This window comes from Ambystoma mexicanum, chromosome 7p (assembly GCF_040938575.1).
Source record: "Ambystoma mexicanum isolate Mex_15411 chromosome 7p, UKY_AmexF1_1, whole genome shotgun sequence".
Lineage (NCBI taxonomy): Eukaryota > Metazoa > Chordata > Amphibia > Caudata > Ambystomatidae > Ambystoma > Ambystoma mexicanum.
In genome coordinates this window covers 964,902,063-964,929,216 of record NC_090939.1, presented here as the reverse complement: position 1 = coordinate 964,929,216, position 27,154 = coordinate 964,902,063, and the positions used below count along the sequence as shown (strand labels likewise).

The following is a 27,154-nucleotide window of genomic DNA, read 5'->3' as shown; positions in this document are numbered from 1 at the left end:
GCAGGCAGCCCACACCACAGGGGACTACCCCCCACCCCTGGTCATGTCTCGCAGGCAGCCCATCCACCATGGGCATGCCCCCCAGCCAAGCCATATGTCACCTTGCACTACTGATCAACAGCGCATGACCCCTGCACCCCCACCCCCCCAGCAGTGCAGGGCACCTGCCAGCAGGCCCCCACTCATGACCCCCTGCACCCCCACCCACCAGCAGTGCAGGGCACCTGCCAGCAGGCCCCCACTCATGTCCCACTCAGGACCCCCTACACCTCCACCCCCCAGCAGTGCAGGGCACCTGCCAGCAGGCCCCGACCCATGTCCCCCAGCCAACATGTCATCACAATCCAGATCCCTGGCTCTTATGGCCACACACACAAATCCCACCCCACAGCACCCCAGTCCAAACACCCAACCAAGCTTTACATCCACTCCAAATTGAAATCATCATTACATGATAGATCACAAATAAGCAGTATGCGCATGAGTACAAGTCTGTCAGACCCACACAATGGCAACACATGACTGAGAAAACCCACATTGTGACATGCATGAAACCAATGAGAGAAGACTACACATTGAAGGAAGAAACAAAAATGTATTCAAGTCAAAATGAAGGGAATTAAATAAAAACACACAATAATGCCAATAATAATCAAAATGCAGCATGTCCCAAAAAATGATAAATAAAAAAAATGAGAATCCAAATTAATCCAAATGAAAATGTGTCCAAAGTCACCGTCCAACAAAGCAAATCCAAAGGGAAAGAAAAGCGTAATATCCATTGCTCCATGGTGAAGAAAAATAAAGATGAATGAGAAAAATCCACTGTAAAACTATGTACAAATAGCAAATCCAGGGTCCATGAGCCAAACGACATAAATGAAACCTACAATGAAACCTACCTAATTACTAACTATATACAAAAATGTGGGGCATAGTCCATGTGCCCCAAATGAAAGAAAAAAGAAATTAAACTTAACACTAATGAACTATATACAATGGCGGCGGGCAAGTCCAACGGCTCACTTGTTGGTGTCATGGGCCAGGGCATCATCGAACTCCTGTTCAATGTCTTGGAGACGGGCCTGTTCTCTGGCCCGAGGTCTCGCAGGGATAACGCCATGTCCACCTCCAACTCCCTGCGAATTCCCTCGAGGCATTCAGCCCGCCTCAGCGCCCTGCGCATGGAGTTCTCCGCCCTGACCATTGTGAGCCGTGCCTCCTCCGCCCGCCGCCGCTCCGTACCTATCTGCTGGCCCAACCGCTGCCACACGGAAGACACTCCCATTCCAGGGTCCTCCTGCCCTCCGGCCGATGCCTGCCCCTCTGGTGTAGATGGCCCCGAGCCATGATGCCTCCCACGTTGAGCCTGCTGCTGCCTCCGACGCAATTGCCTCTGCCAGCACGACGGCATCCAGGCTGATGGAATCCACCGACGCCGCCGTGCACGTGCCCTGCTCGATGATGCCGGCACATCCTCCATCTGCTGGGGTCCAGTTGCTGTGGTGTCTACCCCTGCTGGAGCTCCGACTCCCAACTGTGGCCGGGATGGGATCCCCACCGAGTTGGCTGCGTTGGTCAGGGCAGATCCACAGGGGGCCCTGGTGGCATCTGGGCGGGAAGATGGCATGGAGAACGACTAGCACATAGTCTCCACAGAGGAGGAGAGGGCCGTCAGAGTGGCCGACACATGTACAAAACCCCGACCATGGACACTCCCAACTGGGCCACGTTGGCACGCTGCTCTTCGTGATGACGTGCGTGCTCCCCCCGGGAAGCACGCACGTCATCACGAATGTCACGCGTGCGCAACGCGACACCAATCAGGACCTTCTCCATACGGCCAGGGGTCCCCTCGTCCGCAGGTAGAGGAGTGTCAGATGACATGGACATCCCCCTACCTGCGGACGGGCCTGGGATTGGGCATCCCTGCTGGTGCATGGTGGTGCAGTCAGAGGGTCAGGGACAGCAACATGCACAGGCCCCTCCGCGGTGACCTGTGCTGCCTCCTGCCCCTGGATTGCACCACTTGCACCAGTGGTACCACCCCCACCAGGCCCCATGTGCGGCTCAGTAGCGGCCTCCTCCTCCTCTGTGGAAACCACCAACCTGGATGGCTCCACACCGTCTTCCGCTGTTGCAAGCCCCTGTGGGGGCTCACGCACCCCTTCCGCTGCAGCCGTAGTGGCAAACGCAGCACCAGTCCCCTCACTCCTGGATGATGGCAAATTCTGGGAGGGTGACTGGGCCTTGCATCGCCGGCCGGTGGGGGCATCCCTGCCGCTTTGCTCCACAGCGCTGTATCCGCCCTCTTCATCACTTGCCGCTGTGTAGAGGGAGACATAGAACACAAGCATCAGGGTACTGTACAATGGTCCCCTAGACAGGAAGCAATAGCAGATGAGTGGCACTATCAAACATCACTTCCATCATGTCCCTCCACAACACATGGGTCAGTGCAGGCAAAACACATGAATTAAAAGGCATGGCGCATGCTATGAACATTAGCATACATGTCCAAGGGACTCTTGAAACATACAATGCTGGTTTGAAACTCACATGCATCATGGGACATGCCTATCACATGCACACACTTCACCGTAGTTTCATCCATCTGGCCTCGTACACCCCAGACACAGTGGATACAAGGATAACTAGGCTGCATCAGTGAATCTGAACATTGTCACAGACATGTGTCATGCATCCATGGCATTTACAATTCACAGACACGCAAGTCAGACACACAGACATGGACACCATACATGTCCATGACAGCAGCACCCATCTCTCACACCCCATCCATGTCCAATAACAGAGACAGGCATGCATTAATGTGTGCATTCCCCATGCTGCTCCGCATGTTGCATTGTAACACATGCACCAACCATGTAGTTCACACATTACTGGTCTCACATGGATGACCATGATGTCCCTGCACACACACATACGTACATGGCCTATGTCACACATACAGGCAAGTATTAGACAACCAGCACACTGAACATGCCCTGTCTCACACAGCAATGCTTGGCCACTTACCGCTCAACTCCGGACAGGTCTGCCTCCGAAGGATCTGGGCGTGGAGCGCTGGGCCTACGCATTCCAGGACCCTCATCTGGATGGTACTAATGCAGCCCCGGCCCCCCTCCACAAGGCGCCGGGGCTTGTTGAGGGTCCTGGACCTCAAGTGCTCCGAGCGCTTCTGGACTTGCTTGATGTTGCGGGTTGCCACCCGCTCCGCGTTGATGGCAACCACAAAGTCGTCCCAGATCCTATCCCGTCCTTCCTTGTTGGTGCATGATGTTCCGAAGAGGGCATCATACTGCCCCAGGACATGCTCCACCAGGACACCAACTTCCTTCTGACTGAAGCTGGTGGCCCTCTGCCCCTCTGGCTGGGGGTCGCCAGTGGTCTCAGATGGTGTTTGCCCCGACATGGCAACCCCCGAGGCAGGCATGGGTGGGCAAGCTGTGGAGCGATGGTATCCCAGTCGGGAGTCTTCAGTTCCAGCAAGGGTGGACACAGCAACTGGACCTCTGCAGATGGCTGATGTGCAGGCACCAAATAGCAGGGCCCGTGGGCAGCAGGCAGTCAGGCAGCAGCAGATGGCAGGTGGGAGCGTGCTCGGGGCTCTGGGGGGCAGGAAAATGGCCTTCAGGGCAGGAGCGTGGTCTTCCGTGTGTTTTCGCGTGGCCAGCTTGATACAGAGTGAGTTGGCACGTGAAAAAATTGCACGTCAGCGTGTAATTCGAATAAAGGGCCTTAGGCGTCAGCGAACGCACGCGATTCCATTGGACCAAAGGCCCTTAGCGCGTAAGTTACATTATGCGCGCGGGCGTTTCCCTCATAGCACGTGATGACAGAGCACACGTGGAAAAACTGCACGTCCGAGTGTCATTGCATGTAATTGGATGAAAGTGCCCGCGTACACGCGTATCTGACGTGTACGTGTGGGCCAGTTTAAAAGCTGCGTGTAGAACGCCATTTCCTTGTACGTGCTTTTTGTGGAGAGCGAGTGGGTGAAATCTGTACTTCTTGTCGGTTCACACGCGATTACTTCACAGCGTTTCTAGTTCATACTCCCTGTTACCTCTGACAGCTCTTTTCTGAATTTTTGTTGGGCCTGTTTCCTCTAACAGCGTTCACTTCTCCTTTTGTCTGGTCTCCTCAGACAGCATACAATTCTTCTTTTGGCGTGGGAGTTGCCAACGCGCACACGTGCATATTTTTCTCGTTCTTATTCCAGGCAGACGGTGAGTTCCGCACGTACTTAGCAACTGTGCTTGCCCGTGTGTCGCATTCCCCTTTAGAGGTCATTGTAGGCTGCGTGTATTACGCATACGCTTATTTTTGTGTTTCTGGGTGCCACAGCGTAGTGCGAGTTCATTTTTTCATGCACGTGGTCTACGAGGGGTTGCGTGCACTTTTATTTTTGATTTTGGGCTGCCTGTGCATTGCGTGACCCGTCATCTTCCCCCAGGGGTCACAGACAGCCTTGTTAGAGCACTAGGGTACGAATTCCATCTGGTATCCTACCTCTTTGACCCCCAATTGCCCAGGACAATAGTTTACTGCAACTCCCATACGCACAACAACATCAGTGCCATGGCTGGAGGCGACCAAGCGGTAAGGGAGGCAAAGGTGGCCGACCCTCAAAAGGTGGGCGTGGTGGGCACGGTAGGGGACGTGGCCGGGATTTGCAGGGTGCCCCTATGCCCCCATGTGTGGAGGAACAATCAGGGACACCCATGCCCCCCCCATGGTTGAGGGAAACGTGGCTGACACCATCCAAGCTCAGCCCCTGTTGGACCAGCCCATTGACTGACCTGGCACAGGATGACTCCCTGGCTGACTTCCAGGTCAGCAAGTCTAGGCCACGTGTGGTGGTGCAAGTTGTTGTCACCAATCCACGTGGATCTGGGGCAGCTATGCCATCTGCTGCTCCAAGTATGCAGGGTGGGGAGGCTGCAGGGGCAGCTGCAGCTCCATCCGCCCCAGCTCTGATTCTCCCAGCCAGGACAGTGTCAGTGACAGTCCATCAAACCAACGTTCCCCCTGCCAACATTACCCAGCAACCAATGCCTGCATCAAGAACTATGGTCATTGTGCATTCCCACACTCCTACTACCCAGTCCACCGGTGATTCTGCCCCTACTGACCAGAGCGGCGTAAGCCACTCTGGCTCTGCTCCACCTTTAAAGAAGAGGAAGAAGGGTGCTCTGGCACGACAGGCTGAGACCCCAGACACGGCTACATACTCTGTTACCTCAAGGAAGCCTTGCTTCAATATGATCCAGAACTTGATGCACTTGTGCACTATGTGTCGGCACATAGCCACAAAATGTTGGTGACTGCAGGGTGCAAGACCACACCTGGTCAACGTAAGGCACACTGGCAGACCATCGCTGACCGCATAAGTGCCCTTGGATTTGTGAGGCGCTCAGCTGATGATTGCTACAAGCGGTGGAATGACCTGAAACGCAGAGCAAAGAAGAAGCTGGCCTCAAATCATGCCGCTACTCTGGTGACTGGCAGTGGGTCTTCACAAGAGGACAACAAACTCACTGAACATGAGTCTGTTGCTGGGGCATTCGTCACAGAGGAACAGATCCAAGGTGTGGGAGGACTACCTGATTATGAAGCATTGTCCGGTGAGTGCCCATGCATGTGTGTGTAATGCATGTGTATGTTGTTTGGGTGACAGGTTCTGATTGAGTGCCAGGTGAGGGTGTGTGTGCCTGAGTGGTATGGGTCACCCATGTGCTTCATCCAAAACATTCAGCGGCCTTGGATTTGGGTGTGACAGTATCCCTTCTGCCCACATTAGTAATTTGGCTCAACATTACGGCAGTTGCCCTTGAAGTGGCATCTTGCAACAACATTGTTTGTATTTTTCAGTGTTCGTTCAGGCTGATTGTTTCAATTCTCCCACTTTGGCTATGCATTCCTCAGCCCTATTGTCACATTTGTGACATGCTTCTGTCATTGATGAACCCCACATTGGACCACATGTGTTACCTTGTTAGATGAATGATTTGACCATTCAGGCTGAGTATTGGCCTGATCACAAGAATTTTTGGGGCCTGTTTGAATGTGGAACATGATAGTTGTTTCCCGTCATGTTGAAGTGACAAATCATTGATGTATACATCGGCCTGCAATCACTGTATTTTTGTACACTGGATGTGTTGCAGTGTGTGGCACATGCCTATTTTGTCACACTATGTAGCATTTTTCATCTCATCATGTCAATCTCACATGGATGGCTGACAGTATTCATTCACTGACATATGGATGTACTTGTGGAATGTACCATGGCTATGGTACATGCCATCTGTGTGATGGCATGTGTCATGTATGTGTATTGGACATGCCACTCACAGGCCAATGTGTGATGGCAGTGCTACCCAGCATGCAGCAAATGTGTTGCTCTTCCATGTAGGTGTCATCAGTGTCTGCCTTTTGGGTCCCCTTCAAACTCGTGACAGTGCATGCATGGGAGGGTTATAGTCATGTGGGACATGTGTAAATCGTGTAAATCATGTACTGGTTATGTAGCTTGTCAGGCCCATTTGTGTGCTATGGTGCTAATGCCTGTTTCCATTTTTTGTCTTTCATGTTTTTGCAGGGGATGACGCACTTGATGCTGTTGAGGCTGAGGAGATGGTGCAGACCCAGGAGGAATCTCAGGCACGACCGGGCACCAGTGGGGGACGTGGTGTGGTGGAGGGTGAGAACCCAATCTTGCTGCAGAATATTCTATCGAGGGGTGCCTCTGGATGCACCTCCCCAGACCTCTATTCAGGTGCTGATTCGGATGATGAGACTTTTGTGCCGTCGCAGGTAAGTGTTTTTGGCAGGGATTCTGTTCTGTCAAACCCACCTGTACCAGGGGTAGAACCCTCTATGGGGATGTCAGTGTTGGTAAATCCGCCTTTGGCGGTTACGGATGCAGGGTCACACTCCACAACATCTGATCTTGTTCCTGGGCCAGCAGATCAGAGGGGGAATCCAGTCCTGCAGCCTCAGGCAGTGCCGGCACAGCAAGGCGCAGATCGCCTTGCCCCAAACAGGTGTGGTGCCCGCCGACGCGGTGGCCGTACGCCACCAGGCAATACCGCATGGGAACAACCCATTTACGGTATGGCAACCCAACAGGCATCAGTTGAGATGATGGCTCAAGCAATGGAGAGGGTGGCCACTTCCATTGTCCCCCCTGACAGGCAGATGGAGCTACTACAGCAGGCAACACACTCCATTTGCCAATCACACAGGGAGGACATGTTGGCGTCCAAAAGGGACAGACAGGCGGCACTGGAGACTCTACGCCAATCGATATCAATAGAGTCCCAGGGCCACAGGGAAGCCCTGAGGCTAGAACTCCATCACCTCAGGGAGACTCTTGTTGACCTTGAGGCTTCCACTAACTTGAGGACAGAACAGCAGCTGGAGCGGCTCACACGTTCGCTCTCAGCTGAGATGCAGGCAACTCGGGAGGAGATCCGTGCATCACGTCAGTTGCTGCATGGGGATCTCCGCACTATAATCCCCCAAAACAAGACCTTCCACACCTGCATGCTTGCTGCCATGGAGGACCATACCAGGGCTTTGCGTGGGCTGCCTCCCATTGCACCACCACCTCCTGTGGCAGCAGCAGAGGGTGATGATAGCGACAGCAGCAGTTTTCCCACATTGGCATAGCCGTGCAGGCCATGAGCCCATGGAGGTGTTTTTTTTTCCAACATCCACACAGGTGGGTATTGGTGCGCACCCTGTCCTCGGACCTCCTGGGTGCCCCCCTCCCCCCCTGTCCTCCACATGGTCATTTTTGATTTTTTTTTTTTGCAGTGTGTTGCCTTGTGTGGCTCCCGTGGGCATCCAGTGTATTCCGGCTGGGCACATGCAGGCTTGTCCTGAGTTTGGGTTAGATGCTTGGGTTCGTGAGACACACACCCCTCCTGCTTCCCGTTTCCATGGGCTTGCAAAGGGTGTGCCCAAGTGACATTGACTTACACGGTGACGTAGGACTCCCATGAGCTGTGCGGGCAGTCTGTAGTCAATACTGTGTATACATTCCTAGTGGATATTGTTGTTGAATTGTACACTGCATGGTGTATTGCTATGTGCTTGTGCATCCATGTCTTTCGCCTAATTTGCAGGTTAATTCCTCATTTCTTCACAAGGCCGTCTACCTTGGAGATGGAGTTCTTGTTGTAAGCAGTGCACTTGGACATTTGCGTGGCAGCAGCACTGTACAGTTGGAAGTGGCCGATGTGCTGGCATGATCAGGTTGTAAGACTACCACTACTTTAACTTAGTACTGTGATGTTTATGCTATGTTTGAGGTTGTGTAGCTGCATTGAATTGTTGGTAAGTATTTGGTCATGTGTGTTGTTTGTTCTACATTACTGGGAGCATATTGTGTGTGGGCAGTTTCCATTGAGGACACTGTACTTTGACACTTGTGTGATGTTTTGGGGATTGCTTTGTTTGCTCTCACATAGCATGACATTCCATGGTGTGTTGGGTGGCGGTGCTGGGGAGGGGTTGGGTGACATGGCACTGTTGTCATGTTGTATTTTGCAAGGGGGTAATGATTTTTGAAGCATAGAAGTGTCTCTTTTGATGACACACCATTGGTGGTGTTTGTGTAGGTAGGGCACACAATGTAACACTTCCAGGTGACCAATCTCAGGCTGGTATGGTTGTGACAGTTGACTGTCCCTTATGTCATCATCACTGATTGTCAGCTGGCATGTGCCAGGGCTGTGTGCACTCCACAGGGATGTGATTTTAGGTGAAGTAATTATCCACCAGCTGTGTACGGGCTGCCTCACCCCATGCCCTTTCCCCTCCCATGCAGAGCGGGCGCGCTTGTTGTGGTTGGGGATGTGGGGGCACCACCATGTCCACGGGCAGGCCCCGGCGTGTTGCAGGACACATGCTGCCACTATGATTCTGCACACTACTGGGGGAGTGTATAACAGCTGCCCGCCAGAATGGTCAAGGGAGAGAAAGCGTGACCTGAGCACCCCGAATGTGCGCTCCACTATGCCCCGGGTTGCAATATGGGCTCTGTTGTATCTTACCTCGGGTGGCGTGGTGGGGTTCCGAATTGGCGTCATCATGTGGGTGCTCAGAGGGTAGGCATTGTCCCCTGGGGAGGTGGTGATGGATATCGTTAGTGGGGTTGTGACATTGCTCAGTATCTGACATGCATGCATGTGCTGTGGCATTTATACTCACCGAGCAGCCATGTATCGCCATGCCGCCCAGCTTCTAGGTCCCGGTTTAGGGTTGACATTCTGTAAATAAAACTGTCGTGGGTGGATCCTGGATAGTTGGCATATACTGAGGTGATGATTCCCTTGGCATCACATACTACCTGGACGTTGATGGAATGCCAGTGCTTGCGGTTTCTGTAGATGTGCTCTGATGCCCTGGTGGGACGTAGAGCCACATGGGTGCAGTCAATGGCACCTAGCACTTTGGGGAAGTGTGCCACCCCGTATAAATCCTGGATGACAGCCTGCCTTTCTGCAGGTGTTCTGGGCAGGTATATGTGCAGGTATATGTGCCTGCGGACTGATGGGCATGCAGTCATGATGGCCAAGACCTGGTGTAGGCAGCGTGACTGCGTGGCCTGTGACACCCCCCCCCCCCACTATGGCAGTTGTCCGTTGAAATGATCCATTGGCCAAGAAGTGAAGTACATTGAGGACCTTCTGCAGGGGGCTGAGTGCTTAGGAGCACAGGGTGGGTGATGTGAGGTCATCCTCCCACTCACTGACCAGGTCGGGTATTATGTGAGGTGGAAACCTGTACCTCCCATACACCTGGTCATCAGGCATCCCAAAAAGGCTGGTTCTGGGTGTAAAAATTCTGGGCCTGACTATCCTCCTCCTCCTGCGGTATCCCATGACCACTGCTGCTAGGAACGGTATATTCATCCTGTACTTCCCCCGAGACGCCCACATTTTCACGAGTTGTTCCCCATTCCGCGTGTCACACCCCTTGTTCCTCCTACTTTTGTTGTGTGCGCCGCGCTATGTGCGATTTCGCGGTGCGCTTAGCGCACGCTGTTTGGAGACGTGTGCGCCAGCGTGCGCCATGCAGAATTTTGGCGCACATCCTGGAATTTCCTCACGCACGGACTTCCATGAATCGCTGTGCGCGGGTTTCGCTGCGATTTTCACACTGGCACTGCAATTCGCACGCTTGCGCTGAAAATTTCAGCGCACATTGATTCCATGAATCGGCTCCAATGTGTGAGCTATTTTTGACACAGTTTATTTAAGTCGAAATGCTTCTCTGCGTCAGCACATCAAACACTCCCTGCACCCATCTCACAGCTGCTTCAGATTAAGTGTCCCTCCAGGTCACATCACTAATTGTTAATAACAGCCTATCGCAAGCGATTAGACAAAACTGATTCTTATTACAAGCGTGATGTGATATCATGACTTGTTTATAATAAGAATATTACTGCTAGCAAATTATAAGAATATTACACTCAATGGTATTATATCAAGTCAAATTTCCGACTGCGTCTCCTCAGAGGTACTCTGCCTTTCCTCTCCTTCCCCCAGAAGCTCATGGTATCCCAAGCTCTGGTTCTCTCTAGCTTGGACTATTTTAACAGCCTCTTTCTAAATCTACCTGCCTCCACTCTCCACCTTCTGCAACTAATCCAGAACAGGACTGCAAGACTTGTCCTTGGCCTCAAGCCCTGGGATCGTATCTCTCCAGCTCTGAAATCTCTCCACTGGCTCCCAGTGGATGCAAGGATCAAATTCAAAACCCTCTGCATTGTCCACAAAGTTTTCTGGGGCCTGGGTCCAAAATACCTTCAGCTATCCCTCCGCAAATACCTCCCCTCTCGAGCTCTTCGCTCCTCTACCTCCAACTCCCTTAGGGTCAGTCGTTTTTCTAAGAAACGAGCTGGGGGCAGATCTCTGTCTTCGGCTGGGGCATCCCTCTGGAACAGCCTCCCTGCCACTCTAAAACTTGAGGAGAACCATCTCTGGTTCCGGAAGCTCCTCAAGACCTTCCTCTTTTCTTCTGCCTTCGCTCCCCCTCTCCCCTGCTGATCTGTTCTCTCTTGGCACTGTGCACCTGGCCACCCTCTGTCCTTCGGGCCCAGGTACCTGCTCATCCTGCCACCCTCCCGCACTGCCACCCCTTACACTGTGGTCTGCATCTGTACCCATACAGCCTCCCCATTTTTCTTCCTGCGCTTATCAGACCTACCCTGTCTGCTGCCTTAAACCTAGCACTTGCAAATTGCTGGCTGCATTACCACTGTTTGTTGCCTTTATTATTTATTTATTGTTATTTATCTGTTTCTCCTCTGTTTCGCACTTTCCACTTCTTCCCCCCTTCCATGCACTTTTCCCCTCCCCCCTCTCCCATGCACTTGCGCGTTATCAATGTCACTGGGCCTAGTAAGATCACTGTTTTGTTCTCCCCTGTTCCCCTCCCTTGCCTTGTCGCGCTCTGACACACTTGTGTACGAGCGCGATAGAAATAAATAAATCAATCAATCAATATAGTTGTACCAGTCCTAGAACATGTTTATGCTGCTAAGTAGGAGAACAAAATATATTGTTTGTCCCAACAATGTTTTTTCAGGATATGCAATGGGCTGGAACCTTTCATTATGGCCACTGCCACTGCTGCCAACATTTACCTTCTAAATATAAAGAAGATGCACCTCCCCTCTCAGCTAAAACACTAATCTCTATCCTATTTATAAGCATATTACAATACTGCTCAGGCCAACTCCTTGGATTTCCCCATTTCTCCTTGCCACTAAACTTCTCTACGCACACCCTCTAAAATACATTTAGAGCCCTGCTGGCTTCTGAATGCTGATACCGGCCTCTGTATCACGCTGGATGGCTACCCATCTACAAATAGATCCATGGTGTCTTCCCCATTACCTTGCTGACTTGTATCTCTCTTTACTCTCCCATCTCTGTGATCCTCCCCTCTCGACACCCTTTTCGTCCCCATCTTGCTTTTGTTCCTTCTCTCGACGTGTCCCCCTTCACTGGAAAGCTCTCCCCGGCCATGCACGGCTGTCTATCAGTGGAACCGTTCAGGGTCCGACTGAATCTAGCAGATAAAGTGGCATCTCCTTATGGTTGTCTACTACTCCTCAACTGACACCCAAGCTTACGGCCCCTGATAACATCTCTCACAAATATAAACAAATATAAACATGTAAAGAGCTCTTTTGTAGGCTCTGGCCTCAGAACCTTAATGTGCTATTTATTTCTGATTGGTTTCATAGTCAATGGCCCGGTCTAGGTCCAATAATATCACCCCTTCTTCACCTGGCATTCTGACATGCACGCAATCACCGTAAAGTGTAACATCAGCCTGCTCAGGGAATGCCCGAGTCATCTGTAATATAGCCAATGAATATCAAATTTATTAGACATGTCACAGTTATTGTTTATGATGGAGCACTTTGGCGCATGAGTAGAGCAGTATCCACATCTGCAGTTTGGACCAAATTCACTGGGGTGTGGTTGCAAGCTGAAGGGGGTCTTTAACTAGCCAAGGAAGGCACCCCGGGCATAGGCAGCACTGGCACTGGAGCAGAAGCCACCAGAGCCAGCAGTGAGACCATGGCAAAAATATCTGTCTTCTGCCAAAATTCCTAACATTGCTTTAGAGTAGAAGAGCAGGTGAGGAGGGGCACTTTTAGCAGTGTAGGTGGTGACTAACGGGGCTCAGAGGCCAACTCCCTGGAGTGTGAATGACCGCAACGTTTCTTATTACAAAAGAAATGGCATCTGGAGGAAGCATCACCGGGTTAAAGGGATGGCCAGCGATATTTATTTGAATACTTATTTTTTAACCTCCTCAATTGGCCTCTAGCTCATTGGACTTCTAAGTAGACAGGGACTACTACCTAGAGGTAAAGTGCACCGAAGGAGTAGAGGAATTGATGGGATTTTCTCTATTTTTGTAGAGAGCAGTGAAGACCTTTTCAAACAACTGCATACATTCCTTAAATAGTATTGACTGGTACAAGCCACACTCCTTGGCATCATGATCCAGCGCTTGTGCTGGTCCATTAACAACATGAACTTCCTGCAGATTTTGCAAGGCTTGAACTCTTGAGGCCTTCAGGGGGCACATATTTGTGGACAAAATTTCTAATGGCTGTGATGTTTCACAACAACACCTGAGGGAATAGAAAAAAGAAGCTATGTTCTTGGGGCACAGGAAGCTTCATATATAAAGCACATGACAACACATCAAAAGTCATGGGCACCAACAACACTGAGAAGAGTCGTAATGCTCCCCCGGTGGCTGAAAAAAGTCTGCAAAGGCAGACTTGTGCCTCAAAGATGAGGAAGCAATTCAGTAGAAATAATATATCTGGTCAGATCACTTCTTGATCAATTTCGACATCTGTCTTCAAACACTCCCACAACAATCATGAATCGAAACCCAGAGAAAGTCTCAACCCTTGACCTTAATGAATGCATCACAAACATCATGTCATCGACTTCGGAGACAGTCTCCCCTGATACACTAATTGAGACCTTTAATACATAATCCACCTTGCTCTTTGATAAACTTGCCCCTGTCAAGTCAAGAGCCGCCCGGGACAATCCTAACCATCAAATCTGGTTCTCACCTGAACTCAAATCCTTAAAAATCCAAAAGAGAAGGGCAGAGAGGTGCTGGCTATACGGCCCCTCATCTGACAGCAAAAACGAATGGAAGACTGTTGAGAAAGCCTATAAGGACATGATCACAGAGGCAAAAAATATAACTTTTACAACCAGCAAATCTCAGAAGCCAATAACAAACCAAAGAAACTGTTTGAAATACTAAAGCTCCTCGAAAAGCCCAAAGTCCAACTGACACCATTTACACCCACCAACGCATACTGCACTAGAATACAGAATGTGTTTCAAGAAAAAAATACTTAAAGCCAGGGACAAAATCCAAAATAAGATTACTGCACGACTAAACCTATCGAGCATACCCCCTCATAGGGACATTTGGCTCCTTCTCCCCAATCTTTGGCCCTTCCACGTGACTGAACCTCCTTTAGCTTTATGCAAGTGTCTAGCTCGGACCTGTTGTCCACTTTAGGCACTATGCGCCCGACAGCTGGACCAGACAATGTAATTCCGCCAAAAATGATCCCGGACAATAAGGATATCTTCGTCCCATTCCTAGCACGATGTATTAATGCCTCCTTTCGTACTCATGTAGTTCCTGACGGCATAAAAAATGTCACAGTCACTCCCCTTATGAAAAAAACAGGATTGCACCCCAATGACGCAGCCAACTTAAGACTCATCACAAACTGCAACTTTTTCTTGAAAATCCTAGATAAAGAAGCTACCCGTCAGATTCAGACCTATACTGAGACTATGAATATTCTACATCCAAGGCAATCAGGTTTTCGTCCTGCTTATAGCACAGAGACAGCTCTCGTTGATCTTCAGAGCCATATGCGGAGTATCATGGACCGGGGCAAGTCCGGCCTCTTGGTGCTACTAGAACTATCGGCCACGTCGATTTACTAGATTACAAACGACTCCTACACATCTTAAGGGACACCTGCCACTGCTCTGTCTTAGCTTGCAAATGGATACTCTCCTTCCTGACTGGCCGACAATCTAAAGTCTGCTGCAGGGATGCTACCACGGATCCGACTCTCTCCACCTGTGAGATGCCACAAGGAGCATGTATGTCCCCTATACTGTTTAATCTATACATTCTATCTCTATGCATCCTCCTAGAAGAATCCAGAGGATTTTAGAACTATGCAGATGACATCCAATTGGTCCTGGAGATCTCGGGGGACTATGCTGCCGACAGCCTACTCCTCCAAAATATCTATAATCAAGTAGATACCTGGATGGCGGATAATTGGATGTGCCTCAATAAGGGCAAGACTGAGCTCCTTATTTTTGGCTTCTCCCAAGCTAGGTCCAAACTCCCCTGTTCCCAGTCCTTCTCCATCCAGGGCTGTTGCATTTCAGTTAAGAAGAAAATTAAAACAATTGGTGTACAAACCGATGCTGAGTGCAGAATCTCATGTGAACCGAGTTGCCAAAAACTGCTCGTACCACCTAAAGCTACTCAGGAACATTCGTCCATATCTTAACGAGGACAACTCAGCCACCAGAGCTCGGGCAACTAGTCTGTCAAGAATAGATTATTGTAACGCGCTCTTGGTAGGGGCCGATAAAAAAAGCATCCAGAGCCTACAAACCATTCAAAACGACACAGTCCGGATCATCAAAAAAGTCCTAAGAAGATGCCATATCTCAATCTACCGACAGGAACTACACTGGCTACCGGTCGCGGCTAGATGTCAAGTCAAAGCTGCAACCTTTCTTCACAAGTGTCTTTATGGGAAATCTCCCAGCTACCTGAAGTCAACAGCCTCATGGGATGAATCCCTACCATCATTAAGATCATCCAACACCAATCTTATTGCTCACCCCTCCTTTAATAAATCAAAAGGGGCAGGCAGATTGTTTGCAAACTGCTCCTCCAGAATCTGGAATAACCTCCCTGCATCCCTGTGATCAGATACCAACATTAGTAAATTCAGGAAAGCCTTCAAAAGCTTTCTCTTCGCTTAGACCTTCCTGACCCGTTCCTTTCTCCTGTCTTATTTCTTGTATCTTTTTGTTGTCCTGTGTGTTTGTGTGCTCTGATGCTTGCGGGCTCCGGCGCGGAATAAATAATAAATAAATGTATCCAGAAACTGATGGGAGATGCACCCATTCTAGGTAAACGTGAATAAATAATGGAATGTGCATAAGCAAAAGAAGAAAACATGCAAATGTGAAAACAGAAAATACAGAATTCAGGGATCTTAATTAACCGAAGACGAGTCTTCGACATATATTAAAGAAATCACAAATAAGAAAACAGGATACATGCAAAGCTTAGATGAAAAAAAGTACAAGTCTGTAGTATTCTCAGTTTAAAAGAAACTAACCTGAGATGAACTCTGCTCCAATCAACATTACCATGCTACTCACTATATAAAATCCCAAAGGCAGACTACAGAAGATACTACACTCATCTGATGTCGTCCAGTTGAAGGAGTGTTTCCAGTAAAGCAAAAATAAAATAAGAAAAATACCATTGCATTATTTGTGTTTAGAATCAATTATAAAAACAGCAAGATATTAACAAATACATTCAAATAAGAAGGCTAGGAGGGAGTTAAGGTATCATCAAGTCCGATTAGTATTTCATAATTTTCTTGGATAACTATGTTTTTATTATCACATATTGGTCTAATGTTGCTCTTTATGTCTTTGTTTTCTCGAGCATGATGTTTCAGTGCAGAATTTCCTGGTATTGTGTGCTCCTATTCCTTAAAGTATTTGCTTGTTTTCCTTAAACACAGGAGTGCACTATGCTTTGTAAGTAAAGATCTAGTGTGGTTGTCACTTCATTAGACTTCACTGAGAAGTCTACTTGATTTATTGTGGCATCTCATCATGAGTTGACTCCACTGCACAACAATAGAGAGGCTAGTAACAGCATTGCATAAGTATTTACAACAGACAACAAAACATCTGTACATAAAATATTAAGAATTTCTTTTAAAGTTGACTAAATACAGACTTTAAGGCACACAAGAAATGACAGTTTCCTGTTCTGATCAAAACCAGCTACATAGATGCATGCAACAAAGAAAGTTATTTTTGCGGTTCAAACTTTTTATTTTCACAATAGTAAATATCAATAAAATTAAGCATTATTCAGTGTAACAAGTAACATAGCAAACTATCATCAAACAACCTATTTAAGAGAACGAATAGAAGAACTGAAAAGGAAAGGTAAGAGGAAGAAAAGGAAGCAACAAAAAAAAGGAAGATCATACCTCAAACATAAGAAAGTTATTTAACAATTGCGAGCTGTATGGCAACAAAGCATCCCCCTATTACTTGCTTCCAATTTCTTCCTTGTTATACATATATACAGTTGGTCAATGCAAAATAAATGCAGGCACCGTGAAAAATGTGATTTTAAAAACACAAGGCGTTGGGGGCGCTGCTAAGCAGCAACAATGATGGCGGCCTGATCGTGAGCTCCAGCCCCGGCATAATCCAGGTTTAGATAATATCCTTCTCTGTGCCGATATCTAGACTCAAAAGAGTTACAGAGGTGGCGCTCGTTGTGGAGAACACAGTGATCAAATTGTGTCCCAATCTGGTGAGCATAAGAGGAGGCTCAATCGATTGACTAGGCTGGCGATGCAGTCCGGAAGCTGAGCCCGGTGGATGCTTCCACGAGCCCAGTGGGCACTGTTAACTTAGTTTGCGGGTTAGATGCTCCAAGTCGGGGAGGGACTGAGAGATCCTGCAGTCCGCGCTGCGCTGTCATGGACACAGCGCTATGCCCGGGCATCCGGAGGCCCTTGTAACACGAAGAGGGATTTCTAGGAGAGGACCACTGCGTCAAAGTAGGCAGAAAACTGCTGGACAGGTGCCGGAGGACTGCACCAGCCCCCCATTCGAAGGAGTCTGGCTGCCGGAGACTATCCACAGCAACTGTGCAGTGGAGAGGGATCAGTGACGGCTCTGGTGCGTGCACACATCCAGAAGATCTTGGAATGGCATACAGCATCCATTGCTGCCCGTACCTCCTCCCCACAATATCCTTCCGAACGCCTGTCCTGCAATGGGGATGAATGGATGATCCAGGGTTCTGTGACGCGTGTAGAGCCCTGGGCACATAAAGGCTGGCTGGCACTGACGGCTGGGGTGCGTTGTTGTGAGGAGCTGGCTCATGGGAATGAGGCCCACCACAGGTGAGGAGGGGGCTCCCCCAGGGCCGCTGGAGTCAGGGAGCAGCGACACCCCCTGGACCTAACATTAGGCTGCAGTGAGGGGGTCGCTGTGGGGGGAAGACACTCTCCCGTTAAGGTGCCCCGGAATACAGTGAAACCATAACAGGCTCTCAGGATATTGGCAGCCAGAGCCGACCAGCCGGCCATTGAAGGGGACTACGGCTCCTAAGGTAATCAAGCTTCTGGTCACTACCCCTTCTGAACTCTTGACCTGAAGCAGTGAGAGGTGCAGCTGGGGCCACACACTGACGCGCAGTACACAGGGGTTACCGTGCCTGGCAGCTCAATCCAGCAGTAATGGCAATATCGAAAGTGGCCCGGAGGGACTATTGCACATGATCCTAAGTGCAGCATGCTGCTGGGTGCTCTGGGACCTTCATCCCTGACACAACCTTTGAGTTGGCCGCTGGGTCCTTGGGCTTGAACTGGTGGCAGCCTGGGTAATACAGAACCACAAATGGTAATCGCCCCCATGAGACAGTGCTTAGGAGTTGAGAGCCTGGTGTGATCTTTCGAATGCGGCCCTGGAGTGGTGAACCTTTATTCATAAATATATCAATTTGGAAGAGGGCGCATTACTCTGGACAATCTATGGAGCATACCTGATTGAGGGGTTGGCCTGGGTAGCTACCAGCGTCTGGGGAAGACCTTTTGACCCGTGGATCGGGGGCAGAGCGGGGGAACTGCCCGATAACCGGCGCCGGAAGAGAAACATGAAGAAAGGTAAAGGGGAAAAGCGAGGCCCATGGACTCACTTACTAACACTCCTGCGAGAGCCCCAGTGTCAGAGGACCCGGCCTAGCGGGGCGGCCCAAGCACGATGCCAGGTGAGACCGAGACGACCAGATGATGGCAGCTATGCAGAGTGGCTTTATGTCTGTCAATGTCAAGCTAGACGACATTGTGGCGACTATTGGTTCACTGAAAGCCAAATTGGAAAAGGAGTGGCCGCATCACCGAAGCTGAAACTAGGATTGGGGTGGTAGAAGATGAGGTTGGCCGGCATGACCATGCTCTAGCGGACTAGAAGTCGGAATTGGTCAAGATCCGGGGCAAATGCGATGACTGTGATTTGCATTCGGGATGTAATAATGTACGTATTGTCAGAGTGTCTGAAGCTGCATGCAAGGGGCCTATGGCGCAATTCCTAGAGTATCTGCTAAGGAAGCTGTTTGGAGCGGCAAAGTTCTCTGTGCACTTTCTCATTGAGCGCGCTCACTGCGCTCTCGCTCCGATGCCTAGGCTGGGGGCCCCCCACGTACTATCATTGTGAAATTGTTTAGTTACAGAGACCTCATCCTAAGATTATCCAGAGAGCTGGGCACACTCAGTTACGAAGCCAACAATGTACACATCTATCCGGACTTTCACCAGAGGAGATCAAATGACGCGGAGAAGGGGAGGATTGTTGAGACAGAGGTTCTGCTGGTTAACAACTACGGCGTGAACGTAGACGACCCTGAATTTTATGGTCAGGTATCTGAGATTCTTTTGTAGGCAACCAACACCCCTATTATATGGGGGGGGGGCAATTTTAACACCATCCTTGACAAGCACAAGGATCGATCGAATGCTTTGCAACGCGACATCTCTGGTGTGTCCCAAATGCTTGGACAAAATAAGGCCCAGTTGGGACTGACGGATGTGTGGAGGGGTGAGCACCCGGGGCAGCCAAATATACCTATTACTCATTCGACCATGATACAATGTCCCAGATAGATGTTTTGCTGCTTTTAGCACACAGGGTGTCGCAACAGCACCCTGTCAGACCACTCACCTGTGGTAATGCCCTTGAGTTTGGGTGACTATCCTGGTCCTCTGCCCTTGTGGAGAATGGCCCACACGATGCTACTGGATGCTACACTTATGTCATCCCTACAGGAGAAGATAGAGGGGTGATTTGAGATTAACGAGGGCACAGTGCCTCAATGCACCACAGTGTGGGAAACATTTGAAGTATGGCTGCGGGGGAGTTGATGTCAGTGACTGCTGGAATATTAAAAGAACCCCGGCATGAGTTGCAGGAGGTAGAGGGGCTACGGCATCGATTTGAGAACAAATATGGCTTATCCACCGACAGGGCACTGCTGGAGATTATAAAAGGGAATATGCTAACATTTCGAGAGCTGGCAGACAAAGAGGTACGCTATATGGTTAAACCCAACCTAGCGCGTAGATATGGGGAGACAGATCGACCTGGGCGATTTCTGGACAGAGTGGTGGGGGGCGCAGGCTATCACCGGGATTGAGAGGAGAGATGGGGAACTTCAGACTGCGGCTGAGGCAATTAATGAGGAATTATTGCATAATTAAACAGCCATGATCGCATGAGGAGATGAATCGATACGTAGGAGAGATCGCACTTCTGAGTTTACCATTGGAGGCTCATGCGATGCTGGAACGACCAGCAATGATAAAGGAGGTTGTCGTTGATTACTTCTCTGTCGTCCGGGAAGGCCCCGGGCTCCGACAGACTGGGGATATCGCTCTATAAGGAGTTTCATCAGACGCTGGCCCCAAAATTGCTCAGAGTTTGGAAGGAATCGCTGTAAATGGGTCGGCACCTGCCTTCACTTTCAGATGCCATAATTTCGGTGCTTCTGAGGCCGGGCAGACTGCCACATGAGATGGCATACTATATAGTCAAACAGGCGCAACACGCAAGACACTGGTATTCACCAGACTCTGGCCCAGTTCACATAGCACTGGTGCGATATGGCGCGGCTCTGACGTACCTTAGGGCAGTTATCTATGCAGACTCTTGCACTTTTTATCCGGTCCGCACAACTGTAAATGCATGTATAAGACTGTTTAAGAGACTGGAGTTAACAGCCCTGTACAGTGGCACAGTCCCTCTATAAAATTGCCCTGGAATCCCCCCCCCCCCCACATGATCCAGATGTGCAGATGTCATGGGATGCAGATAACGGGATGTTCCTGCGAAACTTGTATCCGGGTGGGATGTTTGCAACACTAGAGGAATTATCGGCAAAGCTAGGAAACAGCCCCCTTAAAGTGTTACAATACTTTTGGATGAGGGCAGCCGTATGCCGCAGATGGCCGTCGTTCCATCAGGTATAAACAGCAGACCACATTCCTAGCGGGGCAGGATGGGAGTGTGATGAGGACTCAGCGGGAAAAGAATCCAAAGAACGAACATTAGCACTAAGTAATTTCTCCTTCAAAGGATTGCATTCTCCCACATATTCCTCATCAGATAGACTCCCAAAGCAGTACAAAATGTGGAGGCGGGATAAAAGTCCTGAGACAGGGAAGCTCTGCAACACCGCTCTGCTAAATCGAGTGTCAGAACCACCTGCCACATCTAAGCAGTAATGCTTTGTGAAAATGTGGAGCGACATGTATGTTGCTCGTTGAGATATTTCCTTCACAGGCACAGGCACACCCCTCTGTAAGGCGGATGCAGCAGCAACACCCCTGCAAATATGTGTTCGGACGACTGGTGGCAGATCTTGACCTGATTTTTGATAACACACTGCAGTGCAGAGAACTATCCAACGAGAGGGGGGCGTGGCTAAGAGGCCATGGAGTAGGACGTGTTTCCTACAGGGCTCTGGCTGATCCGTGAAGATCCTGATGAAAGACTAAGTTCAGAGCGAGCACCGGCGCTCACAAACTGAGTAAAAGATATATGAAAATGCCGTGCGCAATCATGGGCAGTCTGGAGGCCTGAGGGACAGAACGTCCACAGAACGGGCGTATTGTAAGATTGCATCTGAAAGGAACGCTCCGAAACAAGATGGCCGGCAGGAACAAAGGACTGCTTCACAGCTGACGGTGTAGCAGAAGATCGCGAAGCCAGGCTGGGCGCCCGCGCGCTTTGCCCTGTGGCTTGACAGCGGGCCAGCGACTGATGCGAATTCATATTGCAACATTGTTGCAAGAGGAGCATTGCCCGCGCAGCAGGCGGGGCGACTTGGAGCGGCTCAAAGGCTGTGGAGCCGCGCAGAGGGAAGCGAGTGCCCCGGAGCAGAAGCGACGCACACAGAAGAAAGTGAGCGGCTGATAATATAGCGGGGCCCACGCAGGAGAACGTTGTATCCCGCGGACAGCAGAAGATGAACAAAGTTGGACAGAGGGCAGTCCGCATTTAATAAGCACCAACCAAATGGCGCCCTTTCAACACCAACAAAGGAATGGGCGGAGGTATCCCTGAAGCCCCTACCTTGCTACTGCAAAGTGCACTGATTTATGGATGCGAGTCAATGGCACGGGGGGGGGGGGGTGTGATTAGGAGTCGGACATGGTGTGCCCGTGAGTACAGTAGAACGCACCGGCCTGGGACAGTGGAGTGCAGGTGCGGACGGCGGGTTAGGTGGCAGCAAAGGCCGTACCGGTGAATACTGAGGGGTCATCCCAAGGGAAGTGCCTGGGCAGCGAATAGCCCCCCAAAGGTGCATGGGATAATCTCTGAGACACCACGGTGCCGGGTCGTGGAAGCACTCCCTGAGGCGTGACAGGGAACTCGCGCAACAGGGGAGCAACACCGAGCCCCACCTGAGGATCAGGGCAAGTGCTCCTCGGTGTGACCATCTGCCTGACTCACACCATAACACCTGTACGGTCCGAGGAGAAGGGGACCACTGTGTGACAAGTGGCCCAACTGAGTCAGATAACACAACAGGATACCACACATCTGGGCGGGCTGCACCTGCGTCCGGACTGCATGCACGGCCCCAGAACACCGAGCTTGCAACAATACCTATTGATACTCGCAGGCAACTGGAGGTGCAGCCACGAACCTGGACTGGTAGGAGTCGGGGCACAGAAGGAAATAGGAATAGCCAATGCGCAGTTGCGCAAGAAGACACACTCCGTTCCAGGCACAGACCCAGTGGCGTTAGGAAACCCTCAACCCCCAGCTCATCTAGGTCCAGTTGCCAACTAAGGACCTACTCAACGGAGGCCAAAAACTAGAACGCAGCGGGTCTGTTATACACAGGCCCAGAAGCAACAAGATGGCCAACAAATTGCCCAGGACAAAAGGCAAACAGCCCCCGCTTGATGAATACGCCAGAACACCGATGGCGGCAGAGGGGGCCAAGAGCAAGGAGAGAACCCCCACTGCGAACAAAGGGGCCTTGAGCAAAGACCAAGAGATCCTGGCGGCAATTGCAGACTTGAAGGTTGCTTGGGAAACCAAACTGGAATTGGCTATGGTCGAACTGAAGGTGGCACTTGAGCTCAAAGTTGGGGCAGTACAGGAGGAAGTGAATCTCCTCCGGCAAGACGTTAGGGCGCTAGCAGAATGAACAGGCGACCTGGAGAAGGAAGTGGCCCCGAACACAGCTGCATACGCATCCCACAAATCGGAGCTCCATGCCCTACAACAGCGAGTGGGCAATCTGGAAAGTAGGGCGGAGGAAGCGGAGGGCTCCAACCCCACGGATACATCGAATCAATGCTGCTGCAGGAGATAACCGGCGGAGTGCTGACCCAGGGGTTTGCGGTGGAACGAGCACACAGGGCCCTGACGAGGAAGCCACCACCGGGTACCCCCCATAGGCCAGTGATTGCCAAGATCCTGAACTATCGAGAGCGGGAGAGGATCCTAGAACATTTTTGAGAAGGAGGAACAATACAAAGAGCGTCAGCAAAGATAACGGCATACCCAGACTACATTCTGCAGGTACAACGTCGATGCATGAACTTTGGTGCCGTGAAGAGAAGATTGCAAGAAGCGGGCTACAAGTATATGCTGATGTACCCTGCAAAGCTGAAAGTGTTCCACAGGAACAGAACATTGTTTTTTGATACCCCGCAGGAGGTGACAGAATGGCTGGACACGCAGAGCTGCCCCCAGGAATTGGGTATCCAGAAGGAAGATTGTGCAGATAAGTAGCATGGAGATTGTAGTGCCTAGGGTGCTACAACCTCAGTCATTGGGACTAGAATATAGTATAAAAAACAGCATGTTGGAACAGAGCGACCAGCCCTGTATATATAAGATCCTTGTGTATGAGAACTTAGTAAAAGGAGAGGGAGCCTAATGGAACAAGCCCTCACACCCCCCAAACAGATCAGTTAGGTCACCGATAGATCGGTGACACCCTGCTGGGTTCCTGACCTCAGTATCCCGAGGCAGGACCAAACACGGGGGACCCCGAGATCCAGGGATGGAGCTGGGCACCAGTTGGGACAGGTAGGGAGGAGGGCGGGAAGGGGTTGTGTGCAGTGTTTTGTAGTTGAGGTGGGAAGGGGGAGGGTGGGGTTGGAATAGTTGGGGGAAGTTTAAGTTGGGGTAAGAGCCTACACCCTGAAAAGATAAGACTTGGACTGCACTTGTGGAAGGAAGAGCAGGAATTTAATATGTAATGGGAGACCTTAAAGTAGTTACCTGGAACGTCGGGGGGCTCAATAGCTATTTAAAAAGAAATAAGGTTATGATGTACCTGCGCAGACAGAAAATAGACATAGCCTTGCTGCATGAAACTCATCTAACGCAAGAAAAGCTGGAGGTGGTCCGAAGGGAGTGGAGGGGGACTGGCGTAGGCGCAGCATATTCAGCCTATGCCAGAGGGCTGATCATCTGGGTTGCGTCGCATGTCCCATTTCAGCTACTGCACTCTACAGTCGAGCCAGACGGGAGGATGATAATAATGAAGGGCTTGGTGGAAAACCAGGAAATATGTATTATAAATACATATGCCTAAATCTGGATACAGCGGCATACTTCACGAATCTATTATTTTTTTTAACAATTTTTATTGATTTTATTTCAACAACCAACACAACCCAAACTTACAGCGTTCATAACAATATTAATACACATCATTTTATCTTGTCCACTGTGTTTCATCCCTCCCCACCCTCCCCTCAAGCCTACTTTCCTTCCTATTCCATTTCTTCATCATGTGGTGAGGTTTCTGTATCGATTACTCCTGGTGGGTCCTGGGCACTATCCCCGTCATTTATAGGCCCAAATAACTCTGCAATTAGTTGTGTCCAGGCCATAAAGGTTCCTGCACCCCCCCCCCCAATATTACTCGCCTCTTGCCACACTGTTGTTTCCGCTTCTGCCCATTTTTGTAGATCATTCCACCACATTTCTATTTTTGGTCTGTGACATGCTTTCCATTTCATTGCAATTTTCCTCTTCGCTAGTACATTCACCAGTTCTTTCAATTTGCTCCCGTGCTTTTGCTTGTGTGGTCTAGTGAACCCTCCTAGTAGGCATGCCCATGCTGTATCTATCTCTACTTTGATCTCTTTATCTTCCATTCTGTGTGCTACTTCACCCCAAAAAACTTTCTATTTCTGGGCATGACCAGAACATGTGCACCATTCCAGCATTGTCTTCATTACATTTGGAGCATGCTTGTCGTCCTGCATTTTTAAATTTAGCTATCCTTTGTGGCGTCATATACGCCCTATGGGTGACATACAACTGTATCTGCTGTAGCCTAGCGTTCCTCGACACTTTTTTGTGATACCGTTGGGCACGCTCCCACATCCCATCACTCATTGGGGTCCCCACTTCTTTTTCCCAATCTTTTCTAAGTTGTACCACTTCCTTTCCCACCTTGGTCATCACCAGCTCATATAGTCTAGATATGTCATGGCCCCCCTCTGCTATGACGTATATTGCATCTATGGCGGTATCAGGTTCACTCGATAGTTTGTCTTCCGACCACGTCTCTTTGATCCACTGCACCACCCTATGATATGTAATATTCTGTCCTGCATCTACCCCTGCTTCTTCCACCATCCCCTCGAAATCCCTTATATTCCCGTCTTGCCATATGTCTCCCAGAGTCGCTATCCCCACAGACTCCCACTGCCTCCTGATCATTAATCTAAGTTGTATTTCTTTTCCCGCCAAAGCTACCAATGGCACCTGTAGGGAGCATGGGTAAGGGTCCTCCATCATTCTACAAGCTCTTCGCCATATCTCCCACCCAAGTACCATCATCCTCGGGCGACCCTCCATGTCTACTTTAGGTAACCACATCATCTCTTTAAGGAAGAATGGGGCACAATCTTGTTGGAACAACCAGGTGTCCGAGGTCGGCTCATCAGAAAGCCATTTAGCTATGTACTAGAGTTGGCTTGCTATATAATACATCTCATAATTTGGTAGTTTGATGCCTCCCTTCTCGTATGAGTTTTGCAGTTTCCAAAGGGCCATCCTGTTCCTTGTCCCTTGCCAGAGGAATTCCCTGCATATACTGCTCAGCTTAACAAAGAATCGCTTGGGTATCAAGTATGGGACATTGACAAAGTAATCTAACAGTCTTGGCAGGACCACCATTTTAAGCATCGCCCCTCTGCCCATCATCGCCAAGGGGAGCTTCACCCAAAATCTCATACTATTTTCTATGTTCCGCACTGCCTTCTCAGTATTGTGCCAGTGCTCCGCTTCTACCGTATGATATAGCCTATTTCCCATATATCGAAACGTGTTAACCTCCCATGGTATCTGGAGGATCAGTAATTGCTCTAGTGGGATCCCTCTACACCTCCCCAATGGAAACACACAAGACTTTTTGGGGTTGACTGCTATGCCTGAGAGCCCTGCAAATCGGTCCATCACTTCCAGGACATACTGTAGATTTTCTTCCGGGTAGCGCAGATACAGCAACATGTCATCAGCATATAAGGAAATTAGATGCAGCTCTCCTTTAATGGCTATGCCTATTATGTCATACTGCTGCCTCAAATATATCGCCAAAGGCTCTAAGGCCAGGATATACAGCATGGGGGACCAAGGACAACCCTGTCTGGTGCCCCTACCAAGCTTCCACCTGTGTGATATAACTGACCCTGTTTTCACTCTGGGCAGCGGTTCACTATATAGCAATTTGGCTCATCTCAGATACCCCGGCCCTATTCCATAATTTGTCAGGGCAGCAATCAACCATGGCCATTTAACCGAGTCAAAGGCTTTAGTTGCATCCAGCGACACAATTGCCATTTCATTTGTCTCTTCGTTAGCATATACAATGATTCGATGAAGTCGCCTAAGATTGTTGGATATGTTCCTATCAGGGACATAACCAGTTTGATCGGGATGGATTAATTTAGTAATAACTCTCCTCATTCTGTTTGCCAGGACAGCTGTCAATATTTTGCTGTCCTGATTCAGCATCGACAGGGGTCGATAGGATCCGCACTCACTACAAGGCTTATTGGGTTACGGAAGCGGTATGATTATCGCTTCTCTCAAGGATTCTGGCAGCTTTCCGACTTCGTATGATTCATTGAGCATTTCCAGGAGTGGTGGGAGCACCTAATTTTCATACATCTTGTAAAATTCGCTGGGGAGTCCATCGGTCC

General features: G+C 49.9%; 1 protein-coding gene across 5 annotated transcripts in view; it reads right to left on the bottom strand.

The window, feature by feature from the left end:
• The window catches only part of GK (glycerol kinase), a 2,191,429-nt gene that overhangs the window by 159,772 nt on the left and 2,004,503 nt on the right, over positions 1-27,154 (bottom strand). For 3 of the 5 annotated variants that reach the window (XM_069637305.1, XM_069637308.1, XM_069637309.1), the window contains one exon: positions 15,992-16,078. The exons of the other annotated variants lie outside the window; for them this stretch is intronic. In XM_069637305.1, the coding sequence (XP_069493406.1) occupies positions 15,992-16,078 (87 nt within the window). The remainder of the gene's footprint in view (positions 1-15,991; positions 16,079-27,154) is intronic. 5 annotated transcript variants of the gene reach the window in all.